The following is a 22894-nucleotide window of genomic DNA, read 5'->3' on the forward strand; positions in this document are numbered from 1 at the left end:
GTTCCATATAATAAAAAATTATGTCCCTGCACTCTAGTTCCTTGTGAGTTGTGACCAAAACAGCACACTTACACACTGGTGAACGGAGATACGAGTAAGTAGTAGTTTGGACCAAGCCTTGAGCCCGCTCGCGAGCCTCACCAAGCCGGCTCGGCTCGTTAGTGTAGCGAGCTGCGGAATTAGGCTCGGCTCGGGCTCGTTTAGGCTCGCGAGCCTCACCGAGCCGAGCCGAGCCTGATCGAGCCCGAGCTGGCTCGCGAGCCTCGAGCTTTTTTTCCAGCCCTAGCTGTCGCGCTGGTCAATGGGCTGGGGATGGGGCACTGGGGGATTTATGCGGAATTGCGGAGTATTGGTGGGCAGTGGGTTAGGCTGCGCTAAAATGTAGCGGGCCGGTTTCTAAGCCCAACATCCACCGGGCCGTGCTCGGGCCAGCCCAACGCGTCGGGATGGCTGTCGAGCCCGACACGCTCGCTGGGCCGGGCTGAGCCTGGGCCCATGTTAATTTGTGTCGTGCTAAAAAACCGTGCTTCGTGTCATGCTAACGGGCCACGTGCTTTCTAGACATCTATACATTCAGCAGATAGTGGTCGTACAACATACTGTGTAGAAGACATGATTTACATAGAGAAATTTAAAATAAGAGGTAATCATACTTACTTAGTAAAACAGTATTGTATATATATTCAATCACTGAGCCAATCGTTACAGGGACATAGTCACACACACTGGCGCAAAGAGATCAGAGATGCATGGTGTGTAACGATGCCATACGATTACATGCACCAACACAAGCACAACAGAACCGACACCAAGCATGCATGGCGGAGAGCCAGAGTCAGACCAGACGATGGCTCCATCCTTTATTCTTGACACGCCACAAGCACAAAGCAGACAGTAAAAAAAAGGTGACATCCATGCATGCCGCAAACGAAACAACGCAGCAGGATCAGCAGTTGCAGGGGCTGCACTTGCAGCTGTCACCGCAGCTGCAGCCGTGAGCGGCCTCGCCGGACTCGCCCGCCGCCTCGAACTGCGCCGCCTTCTTCGTCTCAGGGGCAACGCCGAGGACGACGGCGGCGGCGCTGGCCTGAGCGCCCCCGCCGCTCTTCTCCTCCAGGTCAGGGTACATCTTGCTGCGCAGAATTAAGCAAAAAAAAAAAAATTAAAAAAAAAGACACCACGTACAATTCACAAAAGGACACGATCACACAGTTACAGAAAGGAAAATAAGAGCCTTAATTACATTACCCGCACTTGCAGCTTGATCCGCAGTTGCAGCTTGATCCGCAGCTGCAAGACATCCTCGACCTCTTTCGTTTGCTTTGGAAACACACAGACAGAACAGAGCACAAGAAAAGGTTTCGAGTTATGGATTGGTTGATGAGTAGACTCGGGGACACTGGTTTTTATAGCACGCGGTGGTGCATCAAGGTCACCGTAATCTATTGCAAAAACATGCGCGCGGCGGTTGCTTTCGTTCCTAGTACCGTTTATTACAGCTTCCGTTCCCCCCCCCCCCCCACCCCCCCCCCAAAAAAAAAAGAAAAAAAACTATACGTGCGGAACCTAGACAAATGTTTGTCTAGATTCACATCCAGAACTGCGTTGTTGATAATGCGTGCCAGTAATTAACAAGTACACCACCACGATAAATAAGCAAGCTAATAAGGCGTGCTCTACTTGTCTCCCTCTGCTAATTTGGCTGCCTCCTCCTCTTGTTGACATTTGACACACTATAGTTTTATTTTTTATTTATTAGGATATATAAGACCGTACCCACTGTCTTGCTGCAACTTCTAGCCGCGTCAATCTATATCGTCTTGTGCCTTCTTTGATACGTTCGTTCTCAAAATTTCCTCCGCCACACATACTAAAAAACCAAACTAATTTGTGCCTTCTTTTTTATTAATAATATATTTGGAATTTCTTGGCCTTGTCGATCGTTTGACAATGATGCCGATGCTGGCTCTTTACACGCCGTCCAGGGCGCGTAGGCGTAGCTTCCCACGCCTGAATTTGAAACAGCTAGATATTGTTGCCAGTTTAAAACGTTATCCGCTTCATGTCCGGCACTCATCTCATATGCAACTTTGTAAGCTTCAACTACGCAAATGCCCGTCGCCTCGACGCTCCAAAGGTTGGTGGTTTTGGTTAACCTGTAGTGCCTTTTTTTTCTCTCGGAAATCTCCTAGCAGGGGAAAAACCGTCTGCAACTAAGCAAACAAAAAATGTCAAAAAACAAAAAATTGTGCGCCCACCGTGGGGCTCGAACCCACGACCACAAGGTTAAGAGCCTTGCGCTCTACCGACTGAGCTAGACGGGCTCTTGTAAATTTACTTTAAACATTACCTCTTAACAGAATCACTAGCAGTTGGGGAGCTTAAATTATATATTTGTCTTCGCTGTTCAGTAACAACAGTTAACTAGATCTTCTCATGTAAGAGCCCAGAACACCAATATATATATGTAAATTAAATCACTAGCCCATCATGGTTCCCCTCCGCTTAAATAACTTACTACTCCTTCCGTTTTCAAAATAGTAGTCGTTTTAGCCCTAGATTTTTATGTTCATATTCATATGAATAATTATAAACCTAGACATATATATATAACGCATACATTAATTATTACATGAATTTAGTAAAAAGTTTAAACAAATATTAATTTAGGACAGGAGGAGTATTATCTTCTACGCAAAGAAGAAAACAAGTAGCCTCCTTCGATAGTGATTTTTCTCAAACAGATTTGAGGGTATGGATCATACGTCATGTTCTTAAGATCGACTCTCATACTCCCTCCGTTTCTTTTTATTAGTCGCTGGATAGTGCAAAATTTCACTATCCAGCGACTAATAAAAAGAAACAGAGGGAGTATTTGATACTGCCTCCTGTTTCGAGTTTAATGTTGCTCCATGTTCCTCATGCTAGCTCATTGCAAGTAAAATAGACTTAGGTCCGTTTAAAATAAAGTTTTGGTGTTTTGATGGTTAACACAATCATTTATGCTAACATTTTTTCAAAGGGTGCACAAGTGGACTTAGACAAAGGGATGCTTCGAATGAATAACATCTCAAGCAAGATGTTAGAAAACATGTTACATATCTATAAGTATATGCAAGAGTACAAATAGGGCCAAACTGAACGTGAAGCTCACAAAGAAACCAAATAATAAAGAAAAAAAGACTTCTATAGATGTCGGACCGAGGCGTTGGACCACAAACTATTAGAGTATAGATGCACAAGTTAAAGCTTTACGGTGCAACCATTAATTTTTTTTATAGTGATGTATTAACATGTAATTAGTTTCTATTAAATGATTTAAATTTATTTAAAAGTGTATTAAGGCTTGAGACATGATATGGTAAATTATAGACTGGCGGATTGCCGGGCCACATGAAACTATAATAAACTTTAATAGCTTTTAAACTCTTGCAGCAAGTATTTATAAAAGCAACTAAACAACATCTTCAATGGACGAGGCTAAGACACATGAAGACAATCAAACAACATCTCCAATGGACAAGGCTAAGACACATGAAGATAATCAAACATGAGATGTTATATATTTTAAGTCAGGTTAGCCTAAGCTAGGGTCCCTCAGTCAATCTAAAACTGCATCCAGCAATACCGTCTGTTCGGTAAATTTAGTGTTTCATTCATTCTCTAGGCTCTCCAACAACGAACGGTAAAAGTCCAGTAAATAGAGACACCTCTTCATCCGCCAAAGGTATAGGCTCTCCAACAACGAACAATATATATGCATGTATTCGGTGGCACTATACATATAGAGAGAAATTTAGATGAAGTTATTGGAGTTAAAAAGATATAGAGTATGAAATCTTTTAGAGAATGTTATAAAGGATGAGGAATATTTCTTTAGAGGGTTAAAGTTAGGGAACGTTGCTGGAGACTGTCTAAACAACCAAAAGCAAAAGCAAAAGAAAGCTCAGTAATTCAAACGCACAATGAAGTTTTGTAATGAAAATAAATATGCTTTTAGCGAGCGATACACAATAAATTCTGGCAATACTGATCGCTACCACATGTTCCTTGACACTTGGCCAACCATACTTTGCTTCTTGTGCCAAAGGACAACATCTTTGTAGGGTAAATCTCCTCCAAATATATCTAGAGCACTCCCAACAGTTACATCTACTCGACTTTTGCCTGCCTTCTTTATCCTCTCTAGGTCATCCATTGTTGACACACCCCCAGCATAAGTTACTGGGATCTACAAAGTCAAAGAAACAGCGGTGAGCTTAGAAACAGGAACAGAAACACTAAAACATAAAGATATATGCACACAGATATATTAAAATTTCATTTGTTGATATATGCACACAGATATATTGCACATGATAGTTATGAGCTCAATAGAAATAAGCATGGAAAGATGGCTAATCAACTAGTCTTTGATTTGACTGGACCAAGACCTGTAGAAAGACTGAAGAGAATTTTAAATTATGACCGCAGTCAAGTTAGTTTATTGCTTTTGAAATAATAATCACCAACACAAATATTTGTTATAACAAAGAATACCCTGTTTTGCTTCCTATTTTAGTATAGTTTGTCGACAGCATAGCGTAAGCTGTAAAATTAGAAGACTACAGTATGCACTAAACAGGAGAAAAAATATATAAAGAATGAAACGAAGATCCAGAAAAGAAAACTGGAAGTCCAAATTTGAAGTCTGTACGCACTGGTGAATGATGCCCCAATAGTTCCACAAGTTCCTCATCAATCCCTAACCTGTAATTCACATCCTAGCTTAAAATAGAATCAGGGTAACAGGACAGTAGCAAATTTTAAATTGCAAGAGCAGGATAACCAACGAGGTTTCAGAAGATAAGAAATCAAGAGTCAGTGAATTAGAGTACTTAACATGGATGAATATGGAAATTAATTAGATAATACAAAGTGATAATCAATCCAAACAGAAAATTAGATCAAAATCTACATTAAACTCCAAACAAAGGAGCTAGGGTTTAGATCCCCTTGTACTATTACAGTATTAATGCCTTTACATTTTATACTTCCTTTTGTTGGTAGTTTATGTGCCCAACTTGTTGAGATAAAAAAGTTTTTTTTGTCATTGTTGATACTCACAAAAACGAGAGCCTATTTAGTATGATTTTCATTTGGGAGCAGCAGATTAATTTCAATGGTAGGACACAATATATACCCATATAAAAAATCTCAAAGAAGAAACAATTTCAGAACTTAAAATCGGTATGTAAAAACTGGTCCATCATATATATTTCGGAATAATAGGATATGACAACTTGCAAAGCAACTTTGTCCCATATGGTCATGTCAATGTTGCAATATGATTTTTTTAATCAATAAAAGGAAGACTTGATAATAATTCCACAGTTGCACCTTTTGCCCTCCACATCAACACCATGAACCAAAAACTCATCTGCGAAGGCAGCGAGATATTCTAATGCCGGTTCATCCACAAACACATCACTGAACTTCTGCCACCTGTCAGTTACAATAGTATATCTGCCATCCTAACCAGGAACAATGTGGTTAGAAGATACTCAAAGATTGAAAGAGTAGAGAATAGGATGAAAAAAGTGTATGTACAAGAAATATGCTTGCTTCCTTCCTCTGATTACATAAAGAAAATGAAATGAAGAGTAGCATTTGTGACCACAAAAAGAGTGCACACATAAGAATGCATCTACCACAGTTCACATAAAATAGTTGAAATGCTTACTTCACTCTATCTATTTCATTGCACTTCGCATATATTATTAGCATATTCAGCGAATCACAACCCCACACTGTTCACTTGTTTTCACAGATGGAAAAGAACCAAAACATGAATCTAGCATCATAAAATGAAAAATAACATAATTCCCCTATGTACTCGGTACCTTTTTTCGACAGCTAAGGTCCAGCACAAGCCTCTGTTTCCCAACCAGCTCGACAAGTTTTGTCAGCCTTTCAATGTTCATCTTGCCATCGCTAAGCACATACTACATAAAAGACTTGAATACATGAGTTACAGATACTCAAATAATATACAAGGCGACCTGCAGTAAAAGCAAGGTATGTTTGTGCAAAAAATAATATCCAACAATGACAACTATCAAACAACGCAACAAGTACAACAAGGGGGAAAAACTTTCACCTCCATATTAGAACAAGCTAGCTCAGGACTATTATCGAAGGTTGCTTAAGCAGAAGATATAGATGTTATTAGAAGAGAAATAATCAATACTAGCAGCTGAAAAGTGATAACATCATCTACTTGCACTTGCACCAAAGTTCAAGTGGCATCCAGAGATGAGACGAGGATGGGCAACTAAGCGTATTGACCAAGCGGTAAGGATATTGACAAGCCCAATGTGGAATAGGGGCTGTACAAGAATGGTGATAAAGCATTCTTCAACGGCAGCAATGTGACTACAAACTTGTGTCCATCAAGACGAAATCGAGGCAGCCAAGATGCAAATAACATTGGCATGAAGGAATAAACAAAATGTGGTGGTAGACACTGTTAAGGCCCATTAGGCCCAGGCCTACTGCCTATATATTACCAATAGTCCTTAGGGACAGATTATCAATCTCAACGTTAGTAACATGGTATAGAGCAGGTTACGAAACCCTAATCTTTTTTTGCCGCCTTCGCGGCTGTTTCTCGCCCAGCCGCTGTCGCGGCTGTCCTTCCACTACCCACCCAGCCGCCGTCGCGGCTGTTCTCTTCCTCATCTAGCCGCCGCCGTCGAGGATCCTGCCTTAGACGCCGTCGCGGCCGTCCGCCGTCGCGGATCAGCCGCCCGCCGTCGCGGATCCGCCGCCCGCCGTCGAGGCTCCTACCCCTGCCGCCGCGGATCGGGCTTCTCCCACGCGGCTGTCCCCTGCCCCAGCCGCCGTCGAGGATCCTGCCCCTGCTGCCGTCGCTTCATCCGCGCGCCCTCTGCTGCCCGCCGTCGAGGATCCTGCCCCTGCTGCCGTCGCTTCATCTGCACGCCCTCTGCTGCAGTTGCGGCCACCCGGCACTGCTGCTGTCGCGCCTTCTGCGCGCCCGCGCGGCTGCTGCATGCCCTCTGCTGCAGTTGCGGCCGCCCGGCACTGCTGCTGTCGCGCCTTCTGCGCGCCCGCGTGGCTGCTGCACGCCCTCTGCTGCAGTTGCGGCCGCCCGGCACTGCTGCTGTCGCGCCTTCTGCGCGCCCGCGCGGCTGCTGCAGTCGCAATCGCGACCCTCTGCTGCTGCTGTCTTCGTCCACCCGGCGCAGTCGCGGCCTCCTCGTTCGCCCTCTGCGCGCAGTCGCGGCCTGCGGTGCTGCTGCGCTTGGTGTCTATCATCACTGTTCATCCGCTGCTCAAGATCGGGATTTTGGTACCTTCCAGCCAGTTGTTTCAGATCTCTTATTCTTCAGTGATTTATTAATCTGCAATATGTCGGCCAACGCTATTGTTGTCAACATTGTGCTTGATGGCCAGAATTACCCAGAATGGGTTTTTTTGTGTTCAGACTGCATTAAGGGGTCATGGTTTACTTTTTCATTTGACTGAAGATTCTCCAGTTTTAGCCGTTGATCGAAGCAATGCTGCTGCAATTAAGACTTGGCAGATCAATGATGGCAAAGTAATGGCTGCAATGGTCAACAGCACTAAACCAACTATGATTATGAGTCTGTCCAAATTTACCACTACTAAGGCTATCTGGTCACATCTGAAGGATCGGTTTGTTCAGGATAGCGGTGCTCTTTTACATACTCTTATGCAGCAGACTCATGTGATTGAGCAACATGATATGTCCATTGATGAATATTATTCCGCCTTTGATCGTCTTATGAGTGCATTGACCTCCATGGTGCCAGCTTGTACTGTTGTGCCTTGTCCAGCCCATAAGTTCATTGACAAGTTCTTTACCTACAGATTTGTTATGGGAGTTCGACCTGAATTCGATTCCCTTCGTGCAAGGCTGCTTCACAGTTCGGATACTCTCACCATGGCTCGGGCATTGTCCGAATTGCTTGCTGAAGAGACTCGTCTGAAATCTATGTCTTCTATTACTGGTGTAAGTTCTCACAGTGTGTTGGCTGCTGCTTAGAGGTCTAGGAACACCTTTCAGCCTTGTGAACACTGCAAAAAGACCACTCATCGGTCTGAGAACTGTTTTGCTAAGTTTCCAGAGAAGTTGGCTGATTTTCGTGTCCGTCGTGCTACTCGTGGTCGTGGTATGGGACCATCTCCTAAAGGCTCAGTTGTGGTTGCTGCTACTTCTTCTGCTGGTGCTATATCATCATCTTGGGTTCTTGATTCTGGTGCTTCTTTTCATGTGACATCTGATCAGTCACGTCTGGCATCTACTACACCTGTCACCGAGGGTACCTCTGTTCAGACAGCTGATGGTACATTATGTCATGTCACCCACAAGGGTTCTCTTTCTGATTCTAATTTTACTATTCCAAATATATTTTTTGTTCCTGAGTTATCCATGGATCTACTATCAGTTGGTCAAATTACTGATCACAATTGTTTTGTTGGATTTGATGACTCATCTTGTTTTGTACAGGATCGTCACACAGGGGATGTGATTGGGACTGGTCGTCGCCGTAAATCTTCGCCTCTCCTCTACATCTTGGATACCTTGCATCTTCCTTCCTACCATACCTCTACACCTCATGTGCTTGCGGCTTCGGGTTCCACGACGACGTTTGCTCAGTGGCATCATCGTCTTGGTCACTTATGCGGATCTCGTTTGTCCACCCTAATAAAGTCAGGATGTTTAGGTCCTACACATGCTGAGTCTAGTTTTCATTGTAAGGGTTAGTAACAGTTTTAGACCAACAAAAGCAAATAGAAATACGAATATAATGGAGATAGGCCCTAATTATATCTTCATATAGAAGTACAGACTAACCAAAAAAACATTTACACAATACATCACATAATGAAGGGAGTCCACAGTGTCGTAGGCTTCCCGCACTGTGTGGGGTCTGCAGAAGGGTATCTTTAAGCGCCAAGCCTTACCCGCATAATATGCAGAGGCTGGGGCTCGAACCGGGACCTTCCAGTTACAGACGGTAGGCTCTACTGCTGCCCTCCCTTCACAATACATCACATAATGAAGAAGAAAAAAAAATAGCAAAGTTTGCACAGATTTAGAGCATGAGCACTTACAGAGGTCACTATCACATGACTGGCCCCTTCATTAAGGTAAGACATTGCATTCTGCAAATTTATTCCACCTCCAACTTGCAAGCCACCTAGTATGATAGCCCATGTTCATTGCAGTTTGTCATTGATGGCATCTCATGGCTTAAAGCAGAAACAAACCATACTAACAGAAGAAACACTGGAAGATGTAAAAATCTCCATCACAAGAAGGCTGTTGGCTGTGACCGTAGAGAACAAAACGAGCACCGGATTGCAATAATACTTTACCCTGTAATCTCACACAAATTAGGGTTTCAACAAAGTGTAGCTGAAGTACATTATCACCTAATACTACTAGAGACAGCCTTCAAACAGCCTTTGAATAAAGCCATCTACAGGGTGGGGGGCTAATATGTTGATGTGTTAATCATCACCAGCCTAACTTTATATCTACTTTTTGTAACAAAAACCTATCAGAAAGGAAATTAACACGATGAACTTAATTGTCGTACAACAAATACCACATTTCTATTCAGTAAATTTCATGATCATGCACAAAGATCATATGTTTGACAAAATAAACTCAACTGGTACATAATACAGTTTCTTGGATACCATAAACGTGAAAGGGCCTCTAGCCTAGTGGTTAAGGGCTTCCGAGTAGCACCTTCAAAGTTCCGGGTTTGATTCCCCTCGGGGACAAATTTTCCGGCTTGATTAAAAAAATTCCTCGTTGTGCATCATCCGCTGTTGGGTTACGATGTCATGTGCGCCACCCTTCGGTTGAGCCGTTGCAGAGTGGACGGTTGATGCCGGCCCGTTAGGCCAGGGTTCGGAGATTTTCTCGGCCGGGGCCAATGTTTCAGTCTCTTCTTAGCTATCAGTGGGTTGTGTGCATCTTTAAGTGCCGACCCTAGACATTAATACCGGGAGTGCGGTCAATCCCTCCCCGACCGAGTTTTTTTGGATACCATAAACCAATATGCATATGCAGAATCTTGTATCTAACTCTAACAAAATGAAAACCAGAGTTGCCATATTACTTACGATTTACATGTTTTCCACAATTGAAAGACTATATGCTTAAATCACTGCGTTGAATACAGATGATGAAAATGAAATAAATATAATTTTCATCCATCGGCAGCAGCATTTGATCAATGACTTACGATTAAAAGGGATAGCAATGCAGCTTATGGTGCTTTTTTCGAATTACGTAGGAGAGCTATGTATCATTGCATTAAAAGGAGCTTATGGTGCTTTATTAAAATCAAAATTATTTTCCAAGTTTGAACAGGATAATAAATCGTTTCTATGCCTCAAAAATCTATCTGATATTTTGATGTGCTAGTTTTTAAAATAAATACTTTGATTTTTTATGTATTTTAGAATATGGAACATCCAGAGCACCCAATAAGAGACAAGTGGCAAACAATAAGTGCTACTACAAATAAGACTAACAAGAGCAACAGCCAAACGCAAGAGGCTAACCCAATGAGCAACCACAGTTCTTGCAGCAACTAGATAACAAATTCTCACCAGGATATGCATGTAGTGCCTCGAGTGCAGCAGCCTGGCTTGCAGGATCTGAGCCAAGCATTATAACATGTCCTCCAAGAAGTTCATCTTCTTTATATGATTTTGCAAATTCTGCAGGAGATTTGTCTGATTCAAAGTTTGTCACAAGTTCCATGCCATCATTGGATGAATCCCGAAGAGTAGAACCAACAATCTGCTTAACTTTCCCCTGAAAATTTAAAAACATATCTCATAAGATAAACTGTACTTTTACAGCCAGAGGTGTGAGGTGTCTGAACTCTGAACTTAGATGACTACTGATTGCCGAAATTCGGTAATTTTAACACCATTAGTCCACAGTCTAACCACACTACAGAAAAGAAAATAATATACTTAAAAATTGGTCATATCATGTCACAACCAGAGCATCAATTTACAATCATGTAGAAGTGTAGAGCTGACCACAGTATTTTTATTTTTTTCACACACATAAGTATAATATCAGAATAAAGCAAAGGAACCAATCCTATACACCTTGTGAATGTCGATGCATGGTCTGAAGCTAACAGCAGCGCACACAACATCCCGTCCTCCTGCCAGAACACAAGGCCAATTTATCTCAAGGCACACAAGGCCAATTTATCTCAAGGCACAGACGACAGCAAAACGAAATGGCAGACCCAATGCTGGAGGCTTAGTGATGACTCAATGAGACAGTTCTCAGCACTGCACCAGGCTAGAAAAAATACATATACATAGTTACCTACCCAATGCACCGCATTTTACCGAGCAGACGGAAACCCATGAACCAACCAAACGACGTTGTGGCGCCCACCATGGAGACGGTACCCTGGCCACGTATTTCGATGCCATCCTCCACCACTGTGGTAAGAAGTGAATGAGAGCAGAAGTAAATTAGGAGCGCAAGCAAGCATGAGCCTCCAAGAAGATATAGGGATGAGAGACCACCCTTACCACCACCGGTGCTGCGGCCAGCCAGCGGGATAAGGCAAGAGCTGCTGATCTGCTGTGGCGGTGGCGGCAAAGGCATAATGCATTTAGCAATTCGGTAAGAACCATTTATTAACTTGGTAAAGTACCATAAAATTTGTCACACAATTTACATACAGACACAAATTTCTACTGCAGACAGCTATAAAGCTGCATCAATTGAACAAATTCGAGGGAAAATTCAACAACCAGCTAACTACATTAGATCGGAGGAAACAGGAAAGTTAGGGTTAAAGATTTGGAGAACTTGCAAGGAGGAAGAGAATGGAGGGGAACAAGATGCTCAGTGCTCTCACCAGCTGTGCTCAACACTTTGCCAGGGAGGGAGGGACTCACGGGCACGGGCCCCTAAGCCGATGGCGCGGCAGCGGACTGCGGCCTCAAAGACCCCGTCGCACGGACACAGCCGCATAGGCCGTGGGGGGCGGCTGGGCGGCCAGTGGTGGTGGAGGATGGGTACGCCGGCGCAGGAAAGGAGTCACAAAGTTGGGCGACGCAGAATTGTGTGAGGCATCAAGTGGAAGAAAGAAAGTGTAGTCCTATTTTCCCCCTTTTTTACAGAGTATTAGCATATAAGAGTACTAGCATATAACTTATGCTACGATCCCAGGGAGGGAAGAGGTCAACGGCGACGGCGGTGCGAGTGAGGGGAGAGGGAGGGGGCGGTGGGGTCACGGGGGAGGGAGAGGGGGAGGGATGAGGAATGCTCCAAATAATATTGGCCATTGGGTTTGAGTAAGGGAGAGGGGCATCCAGTGATCTGAATCGTTGGTTTTGATGATGTGTTAAGTCTGGGTGCAATTTGTTTGGTGGATTTAGTGAAAGTTGTGGGTGTGGGGATGATTTGGTTGGGTGGGTTTTGCAAAGTTTAAATTGGCGGATTATATAGTAGTATAGTTTATTCTCTTAGTTGGACTGGGCCTACATGTGCCAGACCGTGCAGCCCATTAAGTACGCGACTACGCGGCGACAACAACGACAAAAACCCAAGAGTCTGTGGTAGAGATGGCAATGGAGACCCGATCCTCGATTTTCTGCGGGGAATTCTCTATAGGCTAGAGAAATTTGCTATTATAACACTCCTAACATAACACTTTGATGTTTTGGCACTCCGAACAATTGCATCGCCAAAATGGCATTGCCAACCTTGGGAGCAAACTGCCCCTCCCGCAGCACTCATGCCGCTTCTCGCTTTCTGGCGGTCAGAGCAGGGGTGGGTTACAGTTTATCTCATTCCTTCTCCATCTCGCAGCCGGGTTGAACAATAGTTCAGAAGCACAGTAGTTCAGAAGCACTTGTTGAACTACTCCGAGGAAGAAAACAATTAACTATTGTCCTCATGAAGCATTTGTTGTTGAACTATGTATCTGAACTACTGTGCTCCTGAAACTTCTGTTGAAATACTATGCTCCAGAACTATGTATGTGAACTATGAATCTGGCTTGGAAACTAGCTTAGAAACTGAATCTGGTGCTGAATTTTTTGGTTAGAAACTGAATCTACAAACTGGTGCTTAGAAACTGGCTTGGAAACTGAATCTACAAACTGAACCTTTTGGAAACTAGCTTAGAAACTGAATCAGGTGCTGAATTTCGAAACTAAATCTTTTGGAAACTGGCTCAGAAACTGAATCTGGTGCTGAAGTTTTTGCTTACAGATTGCTGCTTCTGGTGCTCAATCTACAAACTGCTTTTGGAAACTAGCTTCTGCTGCTTTTGGAAAGTGAATCTACAAGCTGCTGCTTCTGGTGCTGATTTTTTTTGCTGAAAGTGGCTTCACATTCAGTCCTACAGGTTCTGTTTAGCTTCTGTTCTGTTTAGCTGCTTCTTATGTTCCTGATTTTTTGTGGTGCTGAGTGGCACTGTTCTGCTGCTTCTGTTCTGTTTAATTGCTTGTGGTGCTGAATTTTTTGTTAGGTGCTGCTTATCATACATCTACACACTCAGCACCTGTATTAACACATGTTGACAGATTCAACGGGAATTTGTTTTGGTCAGCATTCAAGGGGAAATGATTTTGCCCAACATACAGGAAATGGTTGTGCCCAACATGTTGACAGATTTAAGGGGAAAAGCTCTCTGATATTGCAGGAACTTTTATAAAACTGAGGCTCTCTGATATTAAAAAAAACTCGGCCGGTAGGGGAAAGACCGCCCCCACGGTATTATATTAAGAAGCTCAATCGGAGTCCCGACTAAGAAAAGTCACGAAAGCTGGTCCCCCATGCAACATGAGGGTTCGCCCCCTATAGGCCAGATCTTTACGCGTGCTTTGAACCCTCCTAGTCCCTACACGAGAATCCGCCCCCCATAAGCCAGTCCATATCATGTGCACACGACCAGGGGAACCAGCGAGTGACCTTTTTTAACCTCAACTTGAAATTCGCTCCCACTACGGTTCGAACTCAGGACCTAAGGATTGCTACTCAGACCACCTAACCAACTCGGTTAGAAGCCCTTTCGCGAGGCTCATTGATATTGAAGGAACTTTTGTAAAACTGAGGACTGATGACAGAGAGCTGCACATTTACGACAGCTGCCTCAGGTTACATCTGCACTGGATGGTGGAGAAGCCATGTCGCGAAGAGAGAAAGTGGCAACGGCAAGGGGATCCCTCTCCTCAAACCCTAGGGTTAGGGTTCATCTTCAAAGAGACAAATGGGGAATCGCACTCTGCTACTGGCCATCGTGTGTGTTTTAGAGGCAGAGAGCGAGGGGTAGAGGTAGGGATGAAAACGGTCGGTAAACGCTAAAACAGTTTCCGTTTTCATTTTTTTTATTGGAAACAAAATCGAAGACGGTAACTCCAGAAACAAAAACGGTATCAGTATTTCGGAAACATCGAAAACGAAAGTTTGGCACGGAAAATACACCGGTAACGGTCAGAATTTAAAATAAGATCGCCAAACATACCAATATGAAAATATCCCAATATGACAAGTTCACAATTATCACAAGTTAACAATACGACAAATTCACAAAGATCACAAATTCACAAGTTCACAAATTGACAACTTCACAAAGATCACAATAATGAGTAAACGATATCGTAATAAATGATTTAGGGAAGCGTAATCAGTACCATAATTTTACCCCATAGTGTATGGCGTATATGTGATTCAATAAAATCTATTTAGAAATTCGGTGAATAGTGGTTAAATGTACCCCCTCAATTTGAAATTTAAGTATAAAATGCCACGATAAAACTTCAAATTTGACAATGAAGTTCCAAATAACAGCAAGATTTAGCAAAATTCAGAAGTTTATATCTCTCAAAACAGTACATGTTTAAATATAGTGAATTAACAAAATGGAAGAGGGTTGTACCAACTAAGACTTTGCTTAAGGTTGTTTATATAATTTACACTATAAGATTTGAAGAAAATTTGTAATAAACGATCGAGGTTGGGACTGAGATGTTGAGCTCTGAACCCTGAACCTGAGACTCTGGAAATATGAGAAATTACTCATGGCATATTAACGAAACCCATAAATGATAATGGCAAAATTGCCAATGGCTCCTGGAAATATAGTAAGGTGTAGTGATCTCGACTTCTGAGGTTGTATGAGTGGGTAGTAGGGCGAGGCCTTGAGGATTGAGGGCGAGAAGGAGCCGTGCTGGCGCACGGCCGAGACAGAATGTGGCAAGGAGCAATACTCTTCTTAGATTGATCTTTGCTAATCCTCCTGGGTACAAACTAAGGACTTTATATAGCCTAGTACAGGCGCACATAAACTGTTGCCGCCCCTACTTATCCTCTAACAAACTCCTACTATCTCTCCTTTTGATATCTAATCTAACAAACTTATCCTTATCCCTCTAATCCTGATCTCCTGGCATGGCCTGGCCTATGGGCTGCTTGGGCCGCCTTTCATATGTTTTACCCACCATAACATAAGGAGTTACCAAAGTTCAGAGACTTAGATATCCCAAACCGTTGAGATTTAGATCCATGTGTTTAAACCAAGACTCTAGAGCTATAAAGCATGGACTTATTTTTTAAGGCCGGTGAACTGTTTACACATGAAATCGAGACAAGGTGCGATCGAGGAACAGACAGGTTCAAGCGCTGAACCTGGGCTCATCTCTGAATCAGTAGCAGCAGCTTCAGTGCCACGTAGCTTACTGCTGAAACTGAAATAAAACACCCACACTGACACACACGCAATCATATCACTAAAACACACACAGAATTCACATATGCTGATATGCAGTTCACACCTGACCCTGGATGAGTTTAGCAACTGCTTGCCGGAGGGATGAGGTGGACGGAGATGGTCGCGACCGCGAGTGAGCTGGACCGGACGAGCTGGGAGCCGGAGCGAGGTAGCCGCGCCGCGACGGCGAACCTGGAAGCCCGCACGGTGAGTTCAGGGGAGGGCAAGGATTGGACGTCGGCGAGACGGCGAGTCGGTCGGACCTGGTGTGGAGAGACGACGACTCGGCGATGCGGTCCTGCACTCCTGCTGTGGAGGGACGACGGCTCGGTGAGGTGGTCCTGCTGTGGAGGGACGATGGCTCGGCGAGATGGGGGAAGAGGGACGACGGCGAGGTGGAGGGAGGGCCGTCGATGGCTGCTGGCGGCCTGTCACCGTGGCTCTCCAAAGCTGGCGGGCGGCGGCTGTCAGCCTGTCACCCGTCCGAGAGAGTTCAGACCTAGGGCTGGCTGTTGCGAGCTTTTTGGAACTGAGGTATGCCCAAGAGTGGGCTCCTGAAAAAAATTATTTCTAACCCTGCAATTGGATTTATAGTATTATAATATGTTGTGGTTTGGTATTATGTTATACAACAGTGATTTAGGGGGTGTTTGGTTTCTAGGGACTAATGTTTAGTCCCTTCATTTTGTTCCATTTTAGTATATAAATTGACAAATATAGAAACTACAATAGAGTTTTAGTTTCTATATTTGATAATTTTGTAACTAAAGTGGAATAAAATGTAGGGACTAAAAATTAGTCCCTACAAACCAAACACCCCCTTAGAGGGTGTTTGGTTTCTAGGGACTAATGTTTAGTCCCTAGATTTTATTCCATTTTTAGTTCCAAAATTACCAAATATAGAAATTAAAACTTTATTTTAGTTTCTATATTTAGCGATTTATACACTAAAAAGGAATAAAATAAAGGGACTAAACATTAGTCCCTAGAAACCAAACACCCCCTTAGCCCCATCTAAAGGCTTGTTTAGCATATGCGCGGCATTCCGTTTGGCCATAACGAATCTGGCCGAGGAGCGCTCCTGACCGAGCTCCCTCCCGGCAGCGAGCCGGTCCCGTCCATTACTGGCGGCGCTCCCATCCTTCTCTTCCCCGCGCCTCGTCCGGTACGTCTTCCCTTCTCTTCTTCTTCATTCCCATCCTCCCCCGCGCTAACCTGTTTGTCGTGTCTCCAGTGAGCTCCAGTTAAGCGCGCATGGCCCCGGTTGGCGAGCTCCAGTGGCCGTCGTGCCGAGCTGAGGCCATTGCTCTCCTCCACTCTCCCAGGCAGATACTGCAATGGATACTCCCGGCAGCAATGGAGAATCCACAGCAACCGGCGACGAGAACCACGGTTCGTTTCCAATTCAAGCTTCCTTGACCTCCTCGTGCCCCATAGATTTTTCAATGAAATTGATGTTCAGCGACACAATGCGACATATGTGAATTGGTCCCTCGCCATTGAAGATGTTGAGCACTTGTTGATTGAGGTACCAGCCGCGCCTTAGGATATTAGTGCTCCCCCTCCCATTAATGTTGTAGAGCAAGGTCATTCGGTACCGGATTCGTCAACTCAAGGAAATGATTTTGAGGGAATTTTACCGGATTTACGATGGGAAGAAGAAGGACCTCAACATGTACCCAACGAGAGTGTTATGTACCTCAAACTTGGATTAGTTGTCGAGGATGAACGAGAAAATAAAGAGAGAGAGGATGCTTGCAATCGTAGAGGTCATGGAAATAATCTAGATGAACTTGGTGGCGATGGTTCAGCACCTTTGCCTTGTGTTGATTTTTTGCCGCACAAGACCAGAGTTGTCTATGACTCTAATCATCCAGCGATGGAGGTTGGCAGCTTGTATGCATCTATGACTGAATTTAGGCTGGCAATGAGACAATATGCCATAGACAAAGAATTCGAGTTAGGTATTGAGGCTAGTACCCCGAAGAAATATAGAGGCTATTGTCGTGGAGGCGACTGTCCTTGGAGCATAAATGCATAATTGTATGTTTTTCTATGTCGAGAACTTAACATTTATTTATTTAATTTGTTGTGGCCTTCGAAGTAATCCAATGAGAGTGTTATTGTTGTTTCATATGTTTCATATGTTTAGGGCCGAAAAGATAACATAGTTCATTGAACTAGGCACACATAGTTGAAGATTATGGCTGAAATAATCATGGCCGAAACAAAGTTGAGCTAAAAATACATCATGAACTACAAGTCTCACAAAATACATCATGAACTACAAGTACCATTCAGGACATCACAACATACATTGGCCATATAATACTACATCAAATTAATACATGGCTATTGTCGAGGAGGCGACTCTCTCACAGATAAATAGCTCAGATACGCTCGTTCATATGTGATAGACGGCTATCATTGATCTCATCCGAGTCCAGAGAGTTGTCTTCATCCGAACCACACTGCTCATTACAATCACAATGAACATCACCATCAGATTTGAAATCATCGTACAGTCCAAGGTCTTCGTAATCCTCAAGTAGAGGTTGTGGACCAATAAGAACTTGCTCCAAATCCCTCCTCACAGTATCTAGACCTTGTGCAATTTCAGTAACAACACTCATGGCATTAACCAGGCTATTCTTGTGCAGATACTCTACATACTCAGGCACATGATTGTGGCCGCTCAACCTCCTCAACTCATCGGCAGATAATTGCATCTGTCTAATGGCATCTAAAAGACCATCCCAAACTCGATTTAATCTCTGCGCCTTCAATCAAACGAATAATGAGATTCACTAACACATTATAGTATTGACTGTTACTATTTAATGTTATTGACACTAAAACATATCGGATCATGTGTCCTGCATAATCGATGGCGCGAATGTAATCTGCTGGTGCCATAATTAATGTTGCTCATGTCGACGGTGGTTGTGCCTCTATTCCCCTCCACCGCCCTAGCCCCATTTGCAGTTTCTGGTGCCATGGGATTGGAGCTTGGAGCTTTCCCATGGTCACAGGAAGCAACTATGTGTTAAGTTCAAAGCTTTCTCAGTGGCTTTATCCATGGCGCTTTGCGCTCACCGACGGGGGGAGGATGGGAATGGAGAAGAAGAGAAAGGAAGACGTACCGGAGGAGGCGCAGGGAAGAATTGGTTCTCTTTTCTTTCAGCTGACGGCGGGGAAGATGGGAGCGCCGGCGGCGGCAGGGAGCTCGGCCAGGAGCGCTCCTCGGCCAGATCCGCTATGGCCAAACAGAATACCGCACATATGCTTAACAAGCCTTCAGATGGGGCTAAATCACTGTTGGATAACACAATACCAAGTCACAACGTATTATAATACTATATATCCAATTGCATGGTTCAAAATAACTTTTTCATAAGCCCACTCTTGGGCATACCTCAGTTCCAAAAAGCTCGGTTGTTGCCTCTTGCGTCTTGGTTGTTGAACAATTGGAAATGGCCTGAGACCCTGTTTATTTATATTGACTCTGTGTGTTGAACTTTGTAAACTTTAAACTAAAAAATTGCTCAATACTTAATATCTTAGTTAAACTTATAAGAGACCTTTTTAAATGCCAAAACTTATAAGGGACCTTTCAACCACGCATCTAGCGAGGAGGCGATTGATGTGATCTTCAGCGACCAGGCGAAGGGTGCCCCCCAACCATGGAGCCAAGCATGTGTTCCTCGCGATCAGGGGAGAAGTGACAATGACCTAGTGACCTTCATCGATCGTAGGACAACGAAGTGGTTTCCATCACTAACCTACTAACTCAAATTCCACGACTGTCATACCCCCATGTGTCCCCCAGCCAGCACGATCGATGTGGTCGAAGGGTGTGGTCGTGCACTGAGCACAACCAGTTAGAAGAGCTCATGAACACGTTGTGCTCACATCATGACTGCATGAGGCACAAATACTGCGACAATGAAGCCCTACGACGCTTCCTCACACAATAACCGACAAGAAGACCAACTTTACCAAGTGATCCTTCCTCGAATTCTGCGACGACTTCAACATTTGAATAGATTGGGAAGTTGTTGCGCATTCCATGACCAATGGCTAGGTTGAGCAGGCATGGCTAGATCATTTAGGGGTTAAAGCCTAACATCTTTGACAAACTCCAGAGGTGCGCATGTCGACGCACAACCAAACTCCCTTTGACCTTATTGAGTTTACAAACAACTCCAACTCGATCCACCAACTTCATGCTCTTTTTCTTGGTCTATAGGTTTGAGGTAGTTCTCTCAGTCGACATTAAGTATGACGCTCCGAGGATCGTCAACTTCAATGAGCGACATGTAGTCAACGAACAACAAACCGTCGACCTGCTCGGGGAAGCAAGAGAGACAACGACTATAATGTATTGTCGTCCCAAGGTGGCACAAGTTGTTCCCTAGGTCGTCGCTCAAGTGTTATGGCCATGGTCATATAAGCTAAGAGACTCCAACGACAACATCCTCGCAAACACCTAGAACACTGTGAAGCTAAGAAAGTTTTACCTTTAAATAAGTTTTCGATTCCCAAGAACTTATGCATGCTTCTCATTTGATCTGACTGAGATGGATCGACCAAAAGCCTATCGTTGTGACAGCCTCCAGTCAAATGACCCCGCTTAGTAGACAATAACCTAACCAACATTAAGCATAAGTTCCCCTTGGTCCTTAGACGTTCTTGTTCAAGTTAAGACCCGCGCCAGTGGTAGCCTTTGACCAACCCACTACGACAAGGGCCAATCAATAGGAAAATAAACACTCCACCCAATCTGCTTGATAGGTCGCCCTAATTTGGGGTCAATGGGTTGTTTGAATATACCAGAGCTAATAGTTAGAACATCTCCATGAGTCTTTCTAAATTTTACACTCTAAATTATCATTTAGAAAGTCATTTACATAAAAACCATTTTGTATATATTTCCAATCTCCAGTAAATTTTCTATATATTAAATGCAATATATAGTCATTTATATTTTTCTATCTTTAGTTAGCGAGAAACCCATAATAGAATATGGTTATATTTGGATATCCATTGAAATAAGTTGTTAGAGGGTATTTTTTTTCAAAAAAAACTCTATTCGTATCAAGAACCTATTTGGATCCTAGAAGCTAAAGCAAAAATGACTAAACTTTAGTTACTTAGAAGCTAAAGATCCAAACACAAAGAGCTAAAAGTGACTAAATTGGTACTTTTTATCATTTTAGTCACTTTTAGCTCTCCGTGTTTGAATCTTTAGCTCTTAAGTGACTAATTGAAAGGGAAATGTGCCCTTGGGCCATTTCTATAAATGTTTTGGTGATTAGATGCCCAACACATTATTTTGGTTAATATATGCTAAGTGCTAAAGAGATGCAAATCAAGAATCAAGGTATGCCTCTAGCCTTAGTGAATTGTTTTTGGTACTAATATATTCCTCTAAGTGCTAGGAACCTTGTCAAGTCAAATGAGATTGGATTGGAGAAGTTTGGCACCAGCCTGCGGTGCACCGGACTGTCCGGTGTGCACCAGACAGTGTCTGGTGCACAGGCTGGTCCAGCAGCGAACTTGCTGCTCTCGGAAAATCGCCGAGGGCGCTACAGCTAAAATTCACCGGACTATCTGGTGAGCCGATAGCGCCCGCACCAACGGTCGGCGGCACGATTAGCGGGCGACGCGTGGCCCGCGCCAACAGTCACTAGGCCGCACCGGACTGTCCGGTGTGCCAAGGGTACTGAGGGCTCGACGGTCGGCTTCGCCAGAGAAGGAAAGAAATCGGGCACTGTTCATGTCCGGTGCGCCAATCGACAGAATGCAAGAATTGCCTACCAAATGGAAATCCAACGACTCCTAGCTGCCTTGGGGCTATAAAAGGGACCCCTAGGCGCATGGAGCAGGACACCAAGCCTCCATTGAACATCCTAAGACGCCTAGACTCCGCAAACACGCATCCGGATCATTGCGATTAAGATTTGAGCACTTGTCGAGTTGTGAACTCGTTGCGTTGTGTTTTGTGTGCTTGTGTCTTGACTTGTGTGCGTGACTTTGCTACGACTCTAGCTTTTGTGTTTGTTTCTTTCCCTCACTTACTCTTGTGGTTTTCATTGAGATCAATCTTGTAAGGGTGAGAGACTCCAACCTGTGGAGATTCCTCACAAAGGGAACATATACTATAAGGAAGAAAAACGTGGTATTCAAGTGGATAATTGGATCGTTTGAAAGGGGTTGAGTGCAACCCTCGTCCATTGGGACACCACAACGTGGAAGTCGGCAAGTGTTCTACTTGGTCGAACCACGGGATAAAAATCGATGTGTCACTTGTTGATATTCTTGTGTGATCTTCTACTCACTTGATAATTGCTCTAAGTTTAACACTCACTTTGTGAAGAGCAATTAAGTGAAGAAGTCACTTCTCTCTCTTGTCATAACACCTTGGTTTGATTTCACTAACATCCCATAAACCAAGTTTGTGGCATTTAAAGTTGATTTTCACAGGATCACCTATTCACCCCCCTCTAGGTGCTCTGTAACATCCCAATTTTTGATCCCAAGGTTAGAAACCCTAAACTCCTACCCCCTCTTTAATTCTCTTAAGACCTCATGTCATGAGCATTTCATTCACCATACATACATCACGACTTCTAGTAGCACTTCACATATAATATTTCATTTTGGCACCTAGAAAGCATAAATGAATATTTGTATAAAAGAGAAAAGGAATTAAGGAAAAAGGAAAAGAGAAAAAAAAGAAAAAAAAGGAAAACCCTCTCCCCCTCCTCGGCTCGACCAATTCCGACCCACCCCCTCCCCTCCCTCTCGCGCCCATGTCTCCCCCTCCGCTCACAGCCCAGCTCGGCCCAACCGCCGCGTGCGCCCTCGCTCGCACCGCCCCCTCCCTCCCGCTGACCGACTGGCCCCACCCATCAGCCGCACCCGTCTCGCTCTCTCACGTGGGCCCCAGTCGTCAGTCCCTTCTCCCTCACTCGTGATCGGCATCGACGCAATCACCGCCGGTCACCGTTCGCCTTGTCTCCTCGCCATTACTCGCTCACCAGTGAAGTTTGGCACCGATTCGTCCCTGTACACTGTGAGCGGGTGAC

The 22894-nt window shown here is 44.0% G+C and overlaps 2 protein-coding genes, 1 long non-coding RNA gene and 1 other non-coding gene across 4 annotated transcripts; 1 reads left to right on the top strand and 3 right to left on the bottom strand.

Annotated features, from left to right (window-relative positions):
- Nucleotides 1-653: 653 nt before the first annotated feature.
- Nucleotides 654-1466, bottom strand: LOC100284159 (metallothionein-like protein 1). The gene is made up of 2 exons (NM_001157056.2): nucleotides 1249-1466; nucleotides 654-1133 (listed from the first exon to the last, which is right to left on the bottom strand). Exons 1-2 carry the CDS (start codon nucleotides 1299-1301, stop codon nucleotides 947-949), a joined length of 240 nt encoding a protein of 79 aa, NP_001150528.1. The 5' UTR covers nucleotides 1302-1466; the 3' UTR covers nucleotides 654-946.
- A 785-nt stretch (nucleotides 1467-2251) lies between these two features.
- TRNAK-CUU (transfer RNA lysine (anticodon CUU)) lies at nucleotides 2252-2324 on the bottom strand. Its single transcript has one exon. It is a non-coding gene; the product is annotated as a tRNA-Lys (tRNA).
- Nucleotides 2325-3971: 1647 nt separating this feature from the next.
- Nucleotides 3972-16325, bottom strand: LOC100286090 (uncharacterized). The gene is made up of 10 exons (NM_001398270.1): nucleotides 16067-16325; nucleotides 15868-15995; nucleotides 11403-11517; nucleotides 11170-11228; nucleotides 10657-10864; nucleotides 9142-9227; nucleotides 5883-5984; nucleotides 5380-5513; nucleotides 4701-4749; nucleotides 3972-4231 (listed from the first exon to the last, which is right to left on the bottom strand). The coding sequence occupies exons 3-10, from the start codon at nucleotides 11506-11508 to the stop codon at nucleotides 4037-4039; spliced, it is 939 nt and encodes a 312-aa protein (NP_001385199.1). The 5' UTR covers nucleotides 11509-11517; nucleotides 15868-15995; nucleotides 16067-16325; the 3' UTR covers nucleotides 3972-4036.
- A 493-nt stretch (nucleotides 16326-16818) lies between these two features.
- On the top strand, nucleotides 16819-17937 carry LOC103636473 (uncharacterized). The gene is made up of 2 exons (XR_558037.4): nucleotides 16819-16968; nucleotides 17038-17937. It is a non-coding gene; the product is annotated as an uncharacterized lncRNA (long non-coding RNA).
- Nucleotides 17938-22894: the final 4957 nt, after the last annotated feature.

Source organism: Zea mays, chromosome 1, assembly GCF_902167145.1.
Source record: "Zea mays cultivar B73 chromosome 1, Zm-B73-REFERENCE-NAM-5.0, whole genome shotgun sequence".
Taxonomy (NCBI): domain Eukaryota; kingdom Viridiplantae; phylum Streptophyta; class Magnoliopsida; order Poales; family Poaceae; genus Zea; species Zea mays.